The sequence below is a fragment of the Argentina silus genome (assembly GCF_951799395.1).
Source record: "Argentina silus genome assembly, chromosome: 10".
NCBI classification, from domain to species: domain Eukaryota; kingdom Metazoa; phylum Chordata; class Actinopteri; order Argentiniformes; family Argentinidae; genus Argentina; species Argentina silus.
Genome location: NC_139664.1, coordinates 22,217,875 through 22,237,207, shown reverse-complemented (window position 1 = coordinate 22,237,207; position 19,333 = coordinate 22,217,875). Strand labels below are relative to the sequence as shown.

At 41.6% G+C, this 19,333-nt stretch overlaps 1 protein-coding gene across 1 annotated transcript; it reads left to right on the top strand.

Annotated features, from left to right (window-relative positions):
• Positions 1–3,735: 3,735 nt before the first annotated feature.
• Positions 3,736–8,007, top strand: txnipb (thioredoxin interacting protein b). Its single transcript, XM_083678225.1, has 6 exons — positions 3,736–4,113; positions 4,503–4,578; positions 4,673–4,820; positions 5,343–5,702; positions 6,031–6,351; positions 6,548–8,007. The coding sequence occupies exons 1-6, from the start codon at positions 3,858–3,860 to the stop codon at positions 6,593–6,595; spliced, it is 1,209 nt and encodes a 402-aa protein (XP_083534351.1). The 5' UTR covers positions 3,736–3,857; the 3' UTR covers positions 6,596–8,007.
• Positions 8,008–19,333: the final 11,326 nt, after the last annotated feature.

Genomic DNA, 19,333 nt, shown 5'->3' with positions numbered 1-19,333 from the left:
TAGCTAGCTGTGACGAAAGTATGTCAACACTAGTCTATCTTGTATAAAGTGGTCCTCAGTCCTGGTCTTGGAGAGCTGGGTGTAGGTTTTAATTATTAATTACACCAACTGATTAATGAATGTCGAAATTAATTGTTCAGAACTATTTTTAAATGTTTTAAATACCCCATATCAATGTAATATAGCTTCAGAACTATAAGGACTACATGCATAATCTTGGTACCGATTGAACAAGAACAGCGGGAATATTGCCTGTTAACTATTGGGTGAAAGATACTGTAGTGAAGATCAACAATAGAAAATATAATTTCTGCATAGTTTGAAATACAAAATGGAAAGTAAATAACTATCTGGGATCCTGTGATGGAATCCTTCATCTTGTGATGAAGCCATTGAATCAATAGAACTATATATCAACAGAAACTGTAGCCAATTTGGGCAAATACAGTGACTCGATGAATTCAAGATTTCAGTATCTTAGAGAGGGTTGGCACGAAAAGGAGAATAATTCAATTGGCATTTAAATCTAGGTCAGTACCACAAATCAGTCACTGGAGGGTGCCAAAGACCACAACTTCTCACTGAAGGCTGTTACCTGAAAGCATTACAATTGGCCAACAGCAAACGCACACAATGTAGAATGATGTGGATGGACTCAAAATGGCCGTCAGCTTTTCATTTTGTAATAGTTGTAGTTTTGAAGCCCATAACAACTTAGTAATGGACATTTTGTCAATAAAGAAAGCTTGTGAGTGTGTGTGTGTGAACGCACAGATGTGTATGTTGGTGCGTATGTATGTATGAGACTGAGTCTGTCTGTCTGTAGCAATAGTCTTAATGCAATTCTAGTGATCACAATAGCTGTGGGTTGTTGTAGACCTTCAACAGAGTCTCTCACTATTTCCGTGAACTAACAAGACCATATATTCCCTCCATCTACAGTGCCCTGTGTAAGTAATGGGACAGATACTTGCATATCTGTACTTGGTATATGCTCTAGATAGAGCGTAATAACACTTTTTGGAACATAGCCATAGAATAGAGTAGTAACACAATAATACAGTAACTTCGCAATACACAATAGTGTAATAACAGCAGCAGTGGCACTATATACAATATAACAGTAGCAGTCATAGATAATAGTGTGCCTTTAATACACAGTGTCCTGTGTAAGTAATGGGACAGTGAAGCATTTTTTCTTCTTTGGCTCTATATTCCAAAAGTTTTGATTTGAAATAAACAATACTATGAGGTTAAAGTAGAGATTCTCAGCTTTTATTTGACAGTAATTGTGTACATATTGGTTTCATCCGCACAGATATGTATGTTGGTGTGTGTGTATGTATGTGACTGTCTGTCTGTCTCTAGCAATAGTCTTAAATCTTGGTGCCACATCACATCCCATTATTGCAGACTATATTAACTAGGCTACATTTCTGTGTAATTTAGGCCCACATTGGTCACAGTTGCTGTCGACCACATGCCTGCACTCACTCTTGCTCTCTAAGACCAGGGTTGGAGACTACTATTTCATATCATATACCAAGTGATGAATCAATCTTAATAAATCAACAAATTGAAACTTACTCTGCTACATCTCATTTGTTTGACAGATCTGGAAAAATGTGGATACAACAAATAATCTTTCTCCTGGTTTGTACCTTTTGGGTGTGTATGGGACATGGACAGCAAGCGATGTTGGACGAGACAAGGAGGAATTTCAACATGCACTGTTCTGTCATGTTGACTCGCTCGTCGACTGCATTACAGCTCTCTTATCTGTTGGGGTCTTAAAAACCTTGGTTCAGAGCATGGATACATACTGTTCAGGGGGCTGGATGCTGGTCTGCCATGCCTTACCTCAATCCTTTTTAGATATGGGTAGATTGGTTGGATCCAGGCTAAGGCATTGTGTCCTGACCGTCCAGGCGCTCTTCACATGTGAATGGGGTGGCAAGGGTACAGAACTACAGCCTCCTTAAAGCTGGCAGGCTTCGGTCAGATTCCCTGCAGTATAGATCATTTCGGGAGTCCTTTTAGTTTCTCAGGGATTAAGGAACGCAATTAGCATGATTAAGTCTTGACTCTTCCTCTAAGTGAACAGCTGGTTGTCATCTAGAGGGGGGTGTTTTAAGTCACTTGTAGTTCAGTCGCTGAGTAACTCTTGGTCTCACGGTTGCTCCTAGGCGTGGTGAATACACTGTTCGTGATTATTCATTCTTCTTAGGATTCTCACACTCTGTTTAGAATGGATGAGCTTTTATTTACACTAGTTGGATAGAGGTAGCAGAGGAACTACATCGTAATTCTCAAGTAATAGTTGCTTGTTTCCCATTCTCTTCCATGTCCTGCAATTCGTATGTCGACCATGGACGATGCCTACAACCTATGTTTTACATTGAGGAGGGAAAATTAATGACCAGATGCCGGTAGAGTACTCCTGTCTCCGGCCCCTGTGCCATGTGGGCTAAACCCGGGAACAGACACACTTCTGTATCAGCTACCACTTCAGCGGCTTCAACTTTCGAGGTGTCGACGGCTACCCTGTTGGGATGGCACTCACACCATTACGCACAAACACATACTCTTCCAGGCGCACGCACGCACACACACACACGCACACACACACACGCACACTCTCTCCTCAGCATCATAAGAACGTCAAGTGGATGAAATCAAAAGATTATTTTATGTATACATGGAGATGCGATATTGTGCAGCAATAACAGCTGTTTACAGGCCGATGGGTTGATGTCCTCAGCAGCCTACAAACGTGCATTAGATTGAATTCTAAGAAATAGTGACACCCAAGGTGCTGAGTGATGTATGATATAGAGAAATGTTGGCAATGGCTGTAATAAACAGCGGTACAGCTGTCGGAGTGTCGGTATGTGTATTCATCACAGGTGGTGGTGGGACGACCATTTAGATTCACATAATGCTAGAATGACCCGTCTGATCCAGGTGGCATGGCCATTGTCCCCACACTGAAGAAGGTGCGGGGGACACCGGGAGGGTCACCTGCTAAGCAGGCACTAGGATTGGCTTGGACACATAGACGTGTTGGCGTTTGATGGTTCTGTTGTTGGGGTTTTGAAGTTTATGGGCTCCCCGCCTTATTAGATTGTATTTGATTGTTTAACTCCAGGCGGAGCCATCCAATTACGCCAAACCTAATGTATTACCATCAAACCTATTGTATTACCATTTTCATTAAATGCCAAACCTATGTATTACATTTTCATTAAACTTATCGACATAAGTGTGCTGACTGAACTAGTGGTTTGCACCTTGCAGTGTAGCCTCTGTAGTTCCACTGGTAAAGTTGTCTGCGGACGGTAGTCTGACACATTTCATTTATTCGAGACCGTAAACACGTGTACGATATCAGTGGTCAGAATGATTGGATGTCTCTTTTTTAGGGGCACGCTCTCCGTCCTTTCACCACGCCCACATGTAACTTATCCAGACTGTACACACGGCGCCCACGCGCCCATTCTGTGCGTTGATTGGGCAAGAGTAACACCAACAAGGGATTTGGACCAATGAGAGAACTGTACATGCGGCAATTCAGTCTGTGCATTTTCTGACTGCGTGCAGTTTTGTAAGGGGACACTGGAATGAGTGTGCAGGACAGGCTTGGGAAGCCCAGTCGACATCCATATAAAACCGATGCAAACTGTTTACAGTCAGTTCCAAACTAGGTGATAATATATTGCTAATATTATACAGAAAGGTTACAGTTCTAATAGTGATCGCATTGCAGCTATTGAATGTACTGCTCAACAGTGTCATTTGACAATTTATTATAATTTATCTAAGAAAACGTAGCGGTCACATACTGAGCAATTATCAAAATGGTCATCATGACAAAGAAACTAAAGATATTTGAGGTTGTGTTTAATGATCCTACCAAGGCGCACTATTCCAGTGGCGACAAAGTAGCCGGGAATATCGTGGTTGAGGTGTCCGACGTGACCAAGTTGTCAGCTATGAGAGTGTTAGGAATTGGATGCGCAAAAGTGGAGTATGCGAAGGGAAAGCAGAAGTGTCGCGAGGAAATAGAATATCTAAAATACGAAGATGTTGTTCACCTGGACCACCATCCTAGAGGTACTATTTTCAGTGAAGAAATGTCAACCATATGCCCTCTTAAAGGTCTTTAATTCATGCGAATTTAGCCACAATAATGCACCTCTCGTTCAGCTACAGTAGGCTATTTACGCAGTGCTTATTAGAGGATACTGTTCGCTCAACACTGCGCAAAAAATGAAACCTAACAAAAAGCGTTGTAGAAAAATAAAATGCTTTAGTCATTCAGTATAAACGGTCATGCATATGTTTATTTGAGCATCTTGAAAGTGCATCACTGGTTGATATCATAGTGATGACCTCTAGGTGAAAGTTGACCTGTTGTGTGCACATACAGTAGCCTACAAGTATTGAACTTGAGATCGTCTAATAATAATTAAAGGACCCTAACTGCATTTTCTCATTCACAGATTCTGATGGCTCTGTCACTCTCAGACCAGGAAACAGATATGAGTTCATGTTTGGCTTCGAGCTGCCTCAGTCTGGGTAAGCATCAATGGCTTTTTATCAAACTACTGTTGAAATTCTTAGAATCTTAGAATATATGGTTGACATATCTCACCTTGTTATATGTCAACAGGCAACTGGTTTCTTCCTATAAGGGGAAGTTTGGCTACGTTCAGTATTATGTCAGGGCTGTAATGGAGAGGCCTTGTCAGCCAGCCTTGCAATGTGAGAAACACTTTGAGGTGGAGGAGCCTTTGGATGTCAACATCCCTGACCTCCTGGTAAGTAACTCCCTATTTGCATCACAGTTGTCAACACACAAATATGTGGTGGTGTTAGACATTGATTAAACATTTGAATTGTTACTTCAACTTGTAACATTCCCTAATTCATAGATTATAGTTATGATAATGCTGTTTGCTTGAGCTTTCAAATATCTAGACAATACTGAAAAGATGATACACATTTGCCATTCACATACAATGCCCTGAGTTAGTAATAGGATTTTGGCAAGCCTAAGGTTTTCGCTATGTTTCTCATTTTTCACCTGTCAAGATAAATTGTCCCATTACTTTTGGTGTCCTGAAATAGAGGGACTACATATACAAAGTGTTGTCGTTTCTAAACCAATATGTACACAAACTCAAATAAAAGCTGAGAATCTCTACCTCATAGTAATTGTTTGATTTCGAATCCAAACGTTTGGAGTATAGAGCCAAAAAAATTGCTTCACTGTCCAATTACTTACACAGGGCACACACTGTATATTGTCAATCATGCTTCATTCATACCATTTTCCCCAGGCTCCAGCAGCGGGTACAAAGGAGAAGAAAGTGACCTGCATGTTCATACCCGACGGCCAGGTGTCCATCAGTGCCAAGATCGACCGCAAGGGATTTTGCGAGGGCGAGGAGATCTGCGTCAACGCCAAGTTCGAGAACAGCTGTTCACGCATTGTGGTTCCCAAGGCGGCAATCGTGGCCAAGCACACCTACCAGGCCAGCGGCAGGACCAAGGTGCTGCGGCAGAAGCTCTCGGCCGTGCGGGGAAACCACATCATCTCTGGCATGTGCGACATGTGGCAGGGCAAGACCATCAGGGTGCCCAAGCTCAGGCCATCGCTGGTGGGCTGTGACATTATCCACATGGACTATGCCCTTATGGTGAGCCAGAAACTCAAGCAGCAATCTAAGCCAACCTGTTATATTGTGAATTTACTCACTAGATTTGTAGAGAACTGGCTTAAGCCTCTGGAAAAGATGGATTATGAATGGAATCCTACAGCTGAATAACCATACATCTCTGCTTTCTGAAAAATTGGTCATGTGACATATTTCTAGTTGGACAGTAAATGTGAATCATCCTGACCTAGAAATTGACTAAAATTGTATGTAAACATTTTAGATCCCAGTACATTGAAGGAACTGACACTCATCCATGTTTTCAACACTCGAGAACCACTCTAACCACCTCTCCCCCTCCATCCGACAGATCTATGTCCACATCCCTGGCAGCGATAAGCTTATCCTGGAGCTGCCTTTGGTCATTGGCACCATCCCCTGCAATGGCTTCAGCAGTCGCACCAACAGCATGAGCAGCCAGGCTGAGTCAGTGGTCGACAGCACCCCCTCCAACAGCTGGGCTTCCCTGCGACTCCCCTCCGGGCCCCCTAGTTACAGCGACATCTCTCGTGACTGTCGCATCGACAGCCCCCTCACGCCGCTACTGGACGACTACGACGCGGATGATGACGCTGGTCTCTTCATGCACGCCCCTGAGCACCGATACTCTCCTCCCCCCACGTACTCTGAGGTGAGCGTTAGGATGACGTGAACACACTCACTAATGTAGATATTGAAATATTGTGTAAACATATTCAGTGTTATTTCAGCCAAAACGAAGCATTGATTATTTCAAAGAGAGGATGGTTATTGGCACTTGTAGTTGTCAACGGGTGAGTTTAAGGCAAAGGGCTGATTCTTTTCTCCCTATTGTTGTTTTTTTCTAGGTTGATGAGGACCTCAACAGCAATGCCCGTGTTCTTCAAGTCTTTTGAACAACACGTTTATTGACTTTTTGTAGCTTAAGCACTTACTGTTAGTCTGAGTGAGATCAGAGGTTGGACTTCAGACTGGTAAAGGAGGAGCAACTGGGAAGCGTGGAAAATGACGGACCCCCAACCTTGTGAGGGACCCCCACCCCACCCTTGAGAACTCCATCAGGGATCAGAGCCTGAGACATGGAACTGAGAACTTTAGAATGATAGATTGTAGAACTTGGTGTGTAAACTATCACCCTCACAGTTTTCCCCATCCTCAATGTCTCACCAGTTATATTGTACAACAGTACATTAGTGTGACATCATAAAATGACCAGCTAGAAGACTGCATGGGCATCATGTAATTGTCAAGGCCTTTAGACTGAAGTCTGTAACCCTCTAGTCATTCCACATTAGTTCTGTACTTGGTGTTTGGTCATTTTGACAGTCTCCCTATTCTCTTGAATGAAGCAATGTTGGATTTGACGTCCTTACATTGAAATATGTACAGCTATCATGTTTGGACAGGCTGATAAAAGTAATTAAGGGATACAGTAGAGTTGGGGGATAAACTGAAAATGTTTTCAGGCCTCATACAGACATAATTTGGCTTATCATGATAATTCCAATGATGACACAGTTATGCTATGTCCTGCAGAACCATATCCAAATCCACAGCATATTCAGTGATACAGATTTCTGCATCTGTATCCTTCCTCAACCAGACCAACGTTTTCCTTGAATGTGGGAATTGTGACCGAATCAACCGAATCAGACCCTTTCAATACAACTTCAGCAAGCTGTGGTTTTGTTCCAGGCAGAGCGCATTGTGGTAGATTTCAGTGAAGTCCTAGATGTGCTTTTCTAGAACTCCTAGATTTGTTAGCTGATATTCTTTGTAATTTATAGGTTGTACCTCATGTTTGATCATCAATTGGGAAATGATTGCTTCCTAAAAGAGCACAAAAGCTGTACACTCCTAGCTAACTTTGAAAAGCAAGTCAAGCAAAACAGCTATTTTTCTTAAAAGGGCAGTGTTTTATTTATAGGCTTGAAAGCAAATAGGCATATAGGTAGACTACCTATATGTTTGTTCATATCCTCTAGGATACAGCAAGTTTTTATGTCGGTATGTATTTTATATGGCATTTTCTTGTACGCAAATTGTTCTGCAACTGTCAGAAAAAATATATTTATAGTCTTCCAAATCTGACTAGATGATAATGTAAACTGAGCTGTTTATAATTAATTGTATGAAACTAGCTTGTCATGGTTACAACCACATGTATCAAATGACAATGATCTGTGTGATCTGTGAATGATCTGTTATTCTTTGAAATTGTACATACAAATAAAAGAACTTAAGTGTTGATTTTTTAATGAAAACCTATGGGTTTGTTTTCTATACACAGCAAAAATAAATATTTTGATTTGAACTACCATTTATGTGTTTTTAATATGTACATTATTTGTTCTCTGTGACATATAATTATATACATATGATTTTCCATAGATTCTAATTTCACTGGATTTTAAAAACAAAAAAATCTTCAATAGCTCTTAAACCCAGTGTGACATGTCTATGACCATTATATATTCACTTACAGTAAATTATCAACACTGCAAATCAGAGGTCACCTTCCCATTCCCTTCAGGCTGTCAATGGAAAGTGACTTGATCTGATACTATCATTGAAGCAGCAGTAAGCACAAAGCAGACTTATTTATACCAAATAGCAATGAAAATTATTTGATAACTTGGTCTTTATGGAGCAGGCAAACATTTTTCTTTTGCTGCTGTTTCTCCTTAAGGCATTTTAAACCACTTTTGGGAGTAGCAACCAGTGTGCAGATTTATTTCATGTTTTTGTATGGTTATCTCAAATACAGTACCAAAGAAGTTTTTCTTTGGGAAGTGCGCACAATTCTTAAGGAATCTACTTGGATCTGTTGGCCGATGCTTAGATAGCTAGACGAACCTAAATATGACTATACAGAAGGAACTGTCATTCGTTTTGAAAATGATGAAAATGTCATTCGTCATTTTTTCTGCTTTTGTATTCAATATCGTATCATTTATAATCGGTCGCATTACACACGAGTCGTGTGTAATGCGACCCTGCCATTATATGAATTATTATGCGAATGTTATTATGTTACAGCCTTCTGAAAAATATTGATAGTCCCACAGCAAGGCAATGAAAATTGCAAATGAAAATGGCTTGAGCCCCTGCCCCTTTGCCCTGCCAGTCAATGGTGTATTTTTATTTTTGTATCATTACGTTTTACCCTCCCCTAAATGGTTGCGCCGATTTTCACCTCAGCCGATTTCCAGAAAAAAATAACGTCTCTTGCGACTCATGCAGTTACTGTCTTTGATTGTGGTGCGAGGTGTCAGCGCACTCAATAAAAGTCATAAGCAATAGCAAGTACAAAGATCCAGTTGTGTCCCCTAACCCAGACTCAGCCAGTGTGTCTAACCATTGGGAATAGTTATGTAGAAACAGACCACCAATGCCATAGCCAAATAATCCCATTTTATTAGTTTTAGCTATGCACTGATCAAGAATGATCAAGTCAAGATACATGACACATGCATTAAGTTAGCCTACTTGCTGCAATAGCCAATAGAGAAGAAGACCAATCAACAGTATAATTGCAAACTGAGATATAGATAACAAATACCTTACTTATTATACTTTACTATACTATACTAACCATGCAAGGTTCCATGGATTGTTGCCAACAGAGGTCTCTGGCGAGCCAAACACTATCCTGAAGTCTCCATTTGCAATGTTACTATCCTGGTATTCGTCTCTACCAGCGATCGCAGCAAGTATCCCTTTATCTTGCAATCTTGGCTTGATCCTCCATGATCGACAGAAAAGGACATAACACCAGTAAAAGCAGATTGTCTGGCCATTGATGGTGATGGTCTTCAGCTATCTTGGAGCACAGTGTTGGCCGGGTAGATTAAGGTTTTGTCATAACTCGTTGGCAAGCAAGGAAAAACGTCTCTTTCGGAGACTAGTTTTCTCAAACAAATCCTCTGTATATCCCTTATACATGCATTGTGATGGAACTACATCAAAAACAAACAAAAAAACAGCAGAAAAACTTTCAGAAATGTTCATGTTGCAGAGTAGGCGAGTGCATACCGGTGGAACGTAAACAAGGGGGAGGGTTAATAATAATAAATAATATATACCATTTAGCTGACGCTTTTATCCAAAGCGACTTACAATGAGTGCATACATTTTTTCAGTATATATGGTCCCAGCAGCAAGCGAACCCACAACCTAAGCATTGTTAGCGCCATGCTCTACCAACTGAGCCACAGAGGACCAGGGTTAGGGGGTAGGTGTTGTTGGTAGATGAAGCCGATTAAGCCAATGGCTATACCGTCCATTTTTAACGTTTTTTTCTATTGGCATAATGAAGGCCAAGTATAACGCGTTGGTCCAACAGACCTTTCGCTCATTCGGGAGGAAGTGTCTGGGAACGAGACAAGTACAGCAGTAACATTAAACTGTAGTAACAGCCCTATATGCATGCATTACAGCCAGCATACTGTAGTAGCAGTGATGGAGTGGATGAATGACAGGCAATGACAATCTCACCAAGTTGGGTAGTAAGCAACCCACTAGAAACCCTATGCTGTTGTTTACTCACTTCTGCAGCTGTTCCCGAAGAGCAAGCCCTCTCAAAAAGGCATCCGTGGCTTTTTTATCTCCTCCCTCCCTCTCACACTCTCTCTCTTGGCTGCCTTTTCTAGCAGTCCAAGTTGTTGTCTGTTGCCAACTTTAGGCTAAGCCAAAGGATCTGGCCAAGTAGGTCTTTTTCAGTTCCTACCTTTACCCCTTCTACCCCTGCAGTAAAGTTAGCTTCTTGGAAGGTTTCTTACTAAGTCTGTTGAATTGAAGGCATATATATATATATTGTAGTACTTACAGTGGTAATACATTATGTTTGGTTTGGTAAAGTAGCGTTAAAATGATAATATTATGTAGAATGGTAATAAAACAGTTTATTGTGAGGGCAATCCAAGAACAGGTCCTTTACTATGCTGGGTGGAACACACAGAAATGACTGAAGCAAAGTAATCTCGTACCCAAACACTGGCTATTTTTAGCAGGGCCTATTTTGGTGACTATCTCACTGCTCAATGTCAGTCAAGATTTCCCCAGCCAGTCGGGAAGCTGGATTTCAATTGCAGACCTTACCATGGTTACAATGGGACAGACAAACTTTTAAAATAAATAATTTCGACTTTTTTTCCGGCAAAATCCTTAGTTACATGATTGTATGACTTGCAAAGGAGTTTTGAAGTTGAGGGTGCAGTATTTATCAAGTTCGGCTGCTTGTAAAAACACCTGTTGGCTAAATATGTCTGAAATTTAAGGGTGGAGAGATTAATCTAACCCTAAAAAAGCACAGAAATACAAACCCTTTGCAATAAACTACCTATTATGTTTCTCTGACCTTAATGAAATGAAGAATACATTTGGTAGGCTACTAGAATGGACTGAAATAAGCCTAACTAAAAGTGAGTAATCAGAGGTCTCTATAGCATATACTGAGCCCTGTGTAAGTAATGGGACAGTGAAGCATTGTGTCTTCTTTTGGCTCTATACTCCAAAGGTTTGTATTTGAAATCAAACAATTGCCATGAGGTTAAAGATTCTCAGCTTTTATTTGAGGGTATTTGTGTACATTTAGAAATGACAACACTTTTTATACTTATTTTAGGTCACCAAAAGTAATGGGACAGATTAATATAGTGTCCAAATTAAGCACTCATGTTTTGTATTTGGTCACCAATCCTTTGCATGTAATAACTGCCTGAAGCTTGTTCTACCAACGGGGCGCCAGGACAGTGAAAAGGTGTGACCGAGTAGTGCGGCTGCTGCATCCATGTAGAGGCGGCGGTGCCAGGCGGCCAGCCGAGGTGGAAGAGCAGAGTGGCAGGGGTTTGGGGGCTGACCATGGCTTGCAAGTAGGGAGGGTCTGTTCCCTTTGCCGCCCGGTAGGCGAGCACCAGGGTCCTGAATGTGTTGCGAGCTGCTACCGGGAGCCAGTGAAGGGTGCGGAGGGGGGGAGTGACATGGGAGAATTTGGGGAGATTGAACACCAGATAGGCAGCAGCGTTCTGGATGAGCTGCAGAGGCCTGATGGTGGAGGCGGGGAGATCGGCCAAGAGTGCGTTGCAGTAGTCAAGGCGAGAGATCACAAGTGTTTGGACCAAAAGTTGTGCTGCTTCTCTGGAGAGGAATGGACGTATCCTTCTGATGTTGTAGAGGAAGAATCTACAGAAGCTTGCTGTCGCTGTGATGTTCGCCACACAGGGTAAGTGGTTGTCAAGGATCATCCCAAGGTTCTTGGCTGTATAGGAGGTCACAAGATTCAAGATTCAAGATTTCTTTATTTGTCACGTGCATACAAGTATACAGTGAAATGCAAAAGTGACAGTGCCACAGAGTAGTGCAACACAATAAGTTTTAAAATACAATAAAATAAAAATAGAAGTACTAAAAAATATACAGTATAAACAGTATAAACAATATAAACAATATGAACAGTATAGAGTTCTTTACTGTGTACTTTACTTTACAGTACTTTACTGTGATACTGTGTCTTGGAGAGGGCAGGCTTTCCCTGGGAGGAAGAGCAGCTCAGTCTTGTTAAGGTTGAGCTTGAGGTGGTGGGCTGACATCCAAGCAGAAATGTCTGCAAGACACGCAGAGACACGTGTTGCCACCTATGAGTCAGAGGGAGGGAAAGAGAGAAAGAGTTGAGGGTCATCTGCGTAGTTGTGGTAGGAGAAACCATGTGAGGAAACTACCGAGCCAAGAGATTTGGTATAGAGGGAGAACAGTAAGGGCCCTAGCACAGAGCCCTGGGGGACCCCAGTGGTGAGGGCTCATGGAGAGGACAGCGATTCTGAGAGGGTGGACAGAAGGATAGGGTGGTTTACTGTGTCGATTGCAGCAGGCAGGTCCAGAAGAATGAGAACAGAGGAGAGGGACGAAGCTCGAGCAGAGTGGAGGGCCTCCATGATAGCAAGGAGAGCAGTCTCAGTAGAGTGCCCAGCCTTAAAGCCGGATTGGTGAGGGTCAGGGAGGTTGTTTTGAAGGAGTTAGTGAGACAGTTGGTTAGAGACAGCACGTTCAAGGGTTTTAGATAAGAAGGAGAGAAGGGATACCGGTCTGTAGTTATGGACAGCAGACGGGTCAAGAGTTGGTTTCTTGAGAAGATGCTTGACTCTGGCTGTCTTGAAGGCAGCTGGGACAAATCCTGTGGATAGAGAGGATTTGATTAAGGTGGTAAGGAACGGAAGGAGGTCTTTGGAGATGGATTGGAGAAAGGGGGAGGGGATAGGATTGAGGGGGCAGGTGGTTGCCTGCTTGGATGTGACCAGTTTTAGAAAATCATCAGGGGGGCAAAAATCTGATAGACCAGAGACCGGGTGTAGCGTTTGGGAGGAGAGTTAGCAGTGTTGGTGAGAGGTAGAGGGAAAGAGCTGCTAAACGCAGTGTATCCACTGATGCAGCCTCCTCCACCCTCCTGTCCACTCTTTCCTCATCCTTCGGCTCTCTCTGTCCACAGAACTCAAGGCCGGCACGATCCTCTCCACGCGCTCCCTGGCTGTCTGAAACCCTGCAAGCTTGTAGAATAGGGCTCCTGGCAGCTGAGAGGAAATGGAGAAAAATTGGCCTCCATGATGACCCAGAACCTTATCTCTCTCTCCTCCTCAACTACATCTCATCTGCATCAGCTGCTAAAGCTTCTTACTACCATTCCAAAATTCAATCCTCTGCCTCTGACCCAAGGAAACTGTTCCCCACATTTTTCACACTCCTCAACCCACCTCCTCCCCTCCTCCCTCTGCGGATGACTTTGTCACCTACTTTGAAAAGAAGGTTGATGACAATAGCAGCTCTTTAAAAAAAATGATTTATTCGTTGTAAGGCGCAAGGGCGCAGAATAGGATTACGTTGTAATGTAGCAATGACATTTTGGAATTAAGTTGTTATGCAGCAAAGGATAAAAAGGTTTATCCGTAATGTGCATGAGCGCAGAATAAGCAAAGAATAAAGCTTCCATAATGCAGCAACAGAGATAAAATGACAAAAAGAAAAGGATACAGGAGAGCAGGAAGTTTCTATCCTTAACAAGCTATTGGTAACAATAATAAGTCTTAGGTTAAGGCATGGTGTTTATAAAGTTGACACAGGTGCGACTCTTTCATGTCTAAGGCAAAAAGATCTGAGCTGTCCTTTGAGTAATCAAAACATCCAATCTATTGGAATTAGTGGAATTCTACAAACTGAACCTATGTCTATCCCATTGCAAATTGATTTAGATGATATTAAACTTCAACATTATTTTATCGTCAGTAAGACAACACCCATAGCTTTGATGGGCAGAGATCTGTTGACTAAACTCAATGCAAACATTTTCTATTCACCAGATGGTGTTGAAGTTCACATGCCGTCAAACAGGGCACATCAATTGTTTTCTAATAAAACTAAATAAAACAATCTAATTTCCCATACTGCTCTAACTAGATTATCAGAAACAGACTTTGTAACAAAATTGTTTACCATGGAAGGGATGAAGACAGCAGCGTCCTGCCATGTGGCGGCTTTATTAATTTGAAGGCTGTAAACATGCCTTTTTCTGATAAGGTAATTGATAAAGAACATATGCAAGTTTTTTCATATCACCACACAGACTTTTGCTATTAGGAAAGGTATTTCTAATGATATTGAACCTTTTGTGTGTGCACTGAGAAATGATTTCAATGATATGGACGCTCTGGTCAATTCTTTCAATCACTATCTAACCTTGCCGCCAAGCAATGAAGAGTGAAATAAGAGTTGTATTATTTGGTCGTATGGTATGGAGCCAACACATTTTTTTGTAAAGGATTTACAAAATACTTTGAAACTACAGAATTGTACAGATGAGGAAAGGGAAATATCTTTGTGTCCTCCATGCGTATTGAGTGAGGTTCCATCAACACGGTGGGCCCTCCATTCAAATCATGTGGGCTTATTGAATGTGGCGCCATATGAGGCCAAAATAAATCCGAACAAATATCCAGTCTCCATTTATTACAGCAACGTGTTATTGTCAAAAGGATGTCACCAAATAATACTCCAATCAATCCCATCCTAAAACCTGGAACCAATAAATATTGATTTACACAGGATTTGAGGAAGATTAATGAAGTGATTCCACTTTCACCAATTGTACCTGACACTAATTCAATTTGACAGCAATTGACAGCATTGCCTGCCGACTCTAAATGGTATACAGTAGTTGATTTATGCTCAGCCTACTTCTCTATACCAGTTCATGAGAACACACAAGATCTTTTTGCATTCACATATGCAAATGAGTAGTATGTTTGGACTCGTCTCCCTATGGGATATGTTGATTTGGCCACAGTATACAGTAAAGCCATAAATGTGCACTTGTCTAAGTTATCATTACCTTGTGGGTCAGCGCTATTGCAGTATGTGGATGATATTCTTATAGCCTCAACTATATGCATTAAAGACTCTCTTGCATTGCTCAAACACTTAACAGAAGGGGGACACAGAGCATCACTGGCCAAACTGCAATCAACATGGAATCGGTCAATTATCTGGGATATATTCTGAACAATGACTGTGGATTTTTATCCCCTGACAGAATGAAAGCAATCAAAGACATTGAAAGACCACAAATTAAGACTGAGATGTTATCGTTTCTGGGATTAGTAAATTATTCCAGAAGCTGGCTAGCTGAACATGCAATATATGACACAATCCTGTGCAAAGCAACGCTGAAGGAGGCTCCTGAATCGATCCTGTGGACTGATAATGGGGATGTCGCTTCAGCTGTATTGGCTCAGACACATGGGGATGGTATAAGAACAGTGGCATATTTTAGCAAAATGTTACCACTCATTGTAAAGAGAATGGTGTCTTGTTTATGAGCTGTTGAGACTGCAGCAATAATGGTTGAAAAATCATAAATCATTGTCTTGGCACATCCCACGATATTACATACATCACATACGGTAAATATAATTTTGCAAAATATTACTACACAACACGACAAGCCAGAGACATAATAATTATGAGCACATTTTGACAGGCACTCAACTTGACTATCTCTACTGCAACACACACCAACCCCACACAACATTTAAAAACATTAATGCGTGTGGTTGAACCATGAACAAGATAGTGAAGAGATTACGCATGACTGCATGGAGGTAATTAACTCCACATCCAGCATGCGGACAGACTTACAACAGACTGCCTTGGAAGGAAAGTGAACTTATTTTGTATTGTGATGGCTCTTCCATACAACCAAATGATAGAACTAAACTCTCAGGATATGCATTTGTTGATAATGAAGGAAGATGCATAGAGAAGTATAGATTACCAGTCTCATCTGTGCAAGCTGCTGAATTGATAGCATTAACTAGAGTGTGCATTTATGCTAAGGATAAAGCAGTGACTTATTACACCGATTCAAAATACGCTTTTTCAGTAGCACATGATTTTAGTCAAATCTGCAGGAAAACCAATTCAACATGCTGAACTAGTCAAAGGCTTACAAGAAGTAATGATGTTGCCATCTCATATTGCAGGACATTCGAGAATTGATTCAGACTTTGCAAGAGGAAATAATTTAGCAGACAAACACACTCAAGATGCAGAATTGAATGTGTTCTTCCCACCATGGATGAGTGATAACACACTCATCTCAGTACAACAAATAGACCCTCCCTTCCCTGTTGATAATCTAATAACTTTTCAAAATCAGACAGAAGAATCTGAAGTAACATTATGGAAAAAGAAAGGGTGCATCAAGGATGAAAAAGGTTTGTGGAAATTCAGAGATGAACGAATAGTTTTGCCAAAATTAGCTTATGATCCTCTTATCGCATATGTACATGGGGCTACACATGTTGGTTATAAAGGAGTGACAGAGTACATTTCAAAATAGTTCTTTATAACAGGTTTGGAAAAGCAAGTTTGAGAATTTATCAAAAGATGTTTAACTTGTGCACAGTGTAATCCAGACATAGCTTAAACATGAATACTTGCCAAAACCCGAGGGACCGTTTCAACAGTTGCAAATTGATTTTACACACATGCCAAAATGCAAAGGTTATTCATATCTTTTGGTAATTGTAGATAGATTTTCAAAGTGGACAGAGGCTTTTGCAACAAGAAAAGTAAATGCTTAGACAATAGTGAAGTGTCTAATGGAACATGTAATCCCGCGTTTCAGAATTCCAATGGGAATTAATTCAGATAATGGAACAGCTTTTACCTCTAGGATAACTAAACAATTAGCAGCATTGTTCAGGATTAATTGGACATTTCACATTCCTTACAATCCACAGAGTTAAGGTCAAATGGAAAGGACGAACAGAACTATAAAAGACAAATTCATGAAGGTGCACCAATCGAGACAAATGAATTGGATTGACGCATTACCATTAGTGCTTTTATCAATAAGAGCTATGCCTAATGCTTGCACAGGATTGCTCCCCATGAAGTTTTAATGGCTAGACCTTTTCCTCTAGGTGCCCTGATGAAGGAGAAACCAGCTGTCGATTTAACACAATTACAGGAAATGCAACAAAACTATGTTCAACACTTGCTCTCTTTTGTTTCTAAATATTCTCAGCAGGTGATAGAATCCCTCCCATCACATGGTGATAAGCCCATACATACATTTCAGCCAGGCAATTATGTCCTGGTGCGCAGTTTAAAAAACAGTGATTCTACAAGGGGAACCACATTATGGACCTCCAACAAAAAGGTCCTTCTAATGACTCGCACCGCAGTCAAGGTCAGAAGTCAACTCCAGTGGATTTATGCATCCAGATTCAAAGCATCACTGCCAAATTCAACACCAAATTCTGAGTAGTTGAAAAGAGTCAAAATGAGACGAAAACAAAGAGAGGGTAACCTTTATTATATTATTGTATTAATCTCATAGCTACGATCATTTATTCTTTCTTTTCTTTATTATATGAGAGAGCAGGAGAAGCCATTGAAAAGACCATTCCCCCCCGAGAGAGGAATAGAGAACGCCAGGAGGAGAATCAGAATACTAGGAAGGATAAGAGACGGTCTCAGAACAGTGTCATATGTCATAGGGCTGGGAACCCTGACAACTGTTCACTCATTAATATTGCATGACAAATACAACCAAGCAGAGAAAATGATGACTAACAGGACTGACTCAAGAGAAACTAATAACAATGACAATACTTTGAAGCATGAGCATAGGACAATCACTAACGGCATGAATAGACAGATGAATAAATTCAGGAAGGATAACTCAGATACTCTTTTAACCCATCGTCCATTAGATCTAACAGCATGCATCAACAACACAAGTCAATCTTGTGTACGTGCACGTCGCAACATTCGAATGCCTAAGCCTTACATAAATGGAACGTTAGACCACATTTCAGCGTAGATGATGTTGATCAAGGGATAGATAGATGTGACACCATGAATTGTATAACCTTGATTGTACTTTCTTTTACTGATTATGCGAATGAATTGTGAATTCTCTGACTCGACGCGAAAGAACCTCGACTACTTCAGCCGGTCAGATAGCGCCCCTGTGCAACCAAGGAGACGCTGGGGGTTCCGCTGACTGAAGACTGAAACTGAAGACACCTTTTTTTTCTTGAAATATACTAATCTACCTCTATAAATTATTATAACTATCAATTAACTGTGAAGGATTACCGAAATCATGTATTTTCTTATGTATATGGATATCCATTTTATTATTTTATGCATATTTTTCTTGTTATCCTTGTTATTGTGATGGAAAAACTTAAAAGCTGTTAATTAATCATGTAATTTACTTCTACCCATATTCTTATTTGGGATTTTGTCCTCGATATGGATGAGGTTTTGCTCAAATAAGACATGTATTCACATTATAGATTATTTAGTCGTGCACTGATCTTTTACTCAATTCTAGTCAATTGTGGATTGATTTGGTCGTGTGTGGTCCAGATGACTGAGAAGTTATACCTCTTTTGATAATCATATTGAGAATCCAGTGGGATTCATTCTAGACCTGTACATGAGGACTATTTCTCAGCCATGTGGACTTGTCTTAATGACAGTATCTTTAGAATTCAGGAAAATGACAGAATCTCGGACCATCATGGACCCAGCGGAGATACTCAGGCTGCGGGAGGATTCCGCAGCACAGCGGGAAGTTTTAGCTCAGCACGAGCAGGGGATGCAGCAGGTGGCCGAGAGCCTCCACCAACTTACCATCATGGTCCGCTCCATGTCGGAGGCTCAGGAGGCCGCCGCTGCACCCGCACCGACACCGCCTGCTCCAGCTCCCCAGACCCCAGCACGGGAGCCGCGCCTACCCCTGCCTGAGCGCTACGGCGGACGTCCGTTTCTCACCCAGTGTTCCCTGGTGTTCAGTCTGCAGCCCTCATCCTTCCCTACAGAATGCTCCAGGGTGGCGTACATTATCACCCTGTTGACAGGCCGGGCTCTCTCTTGGGCTACGGCCGGGTGGGAGCGTCAGATGCCAGCATGCTCCGACGTCACTCTCTTCACCCAGGAGATACGTAAGGTTTTCGACACCTCCCGGGCGGCGTCGGGGCAGGAGGCCGGTCGTCGCCTCATTGGCGACGACCGGCCAGTGCAGTGCAGTGGGCGACGACCGGCCAGCGCAGTGCAGTGGGGCTCCGGCC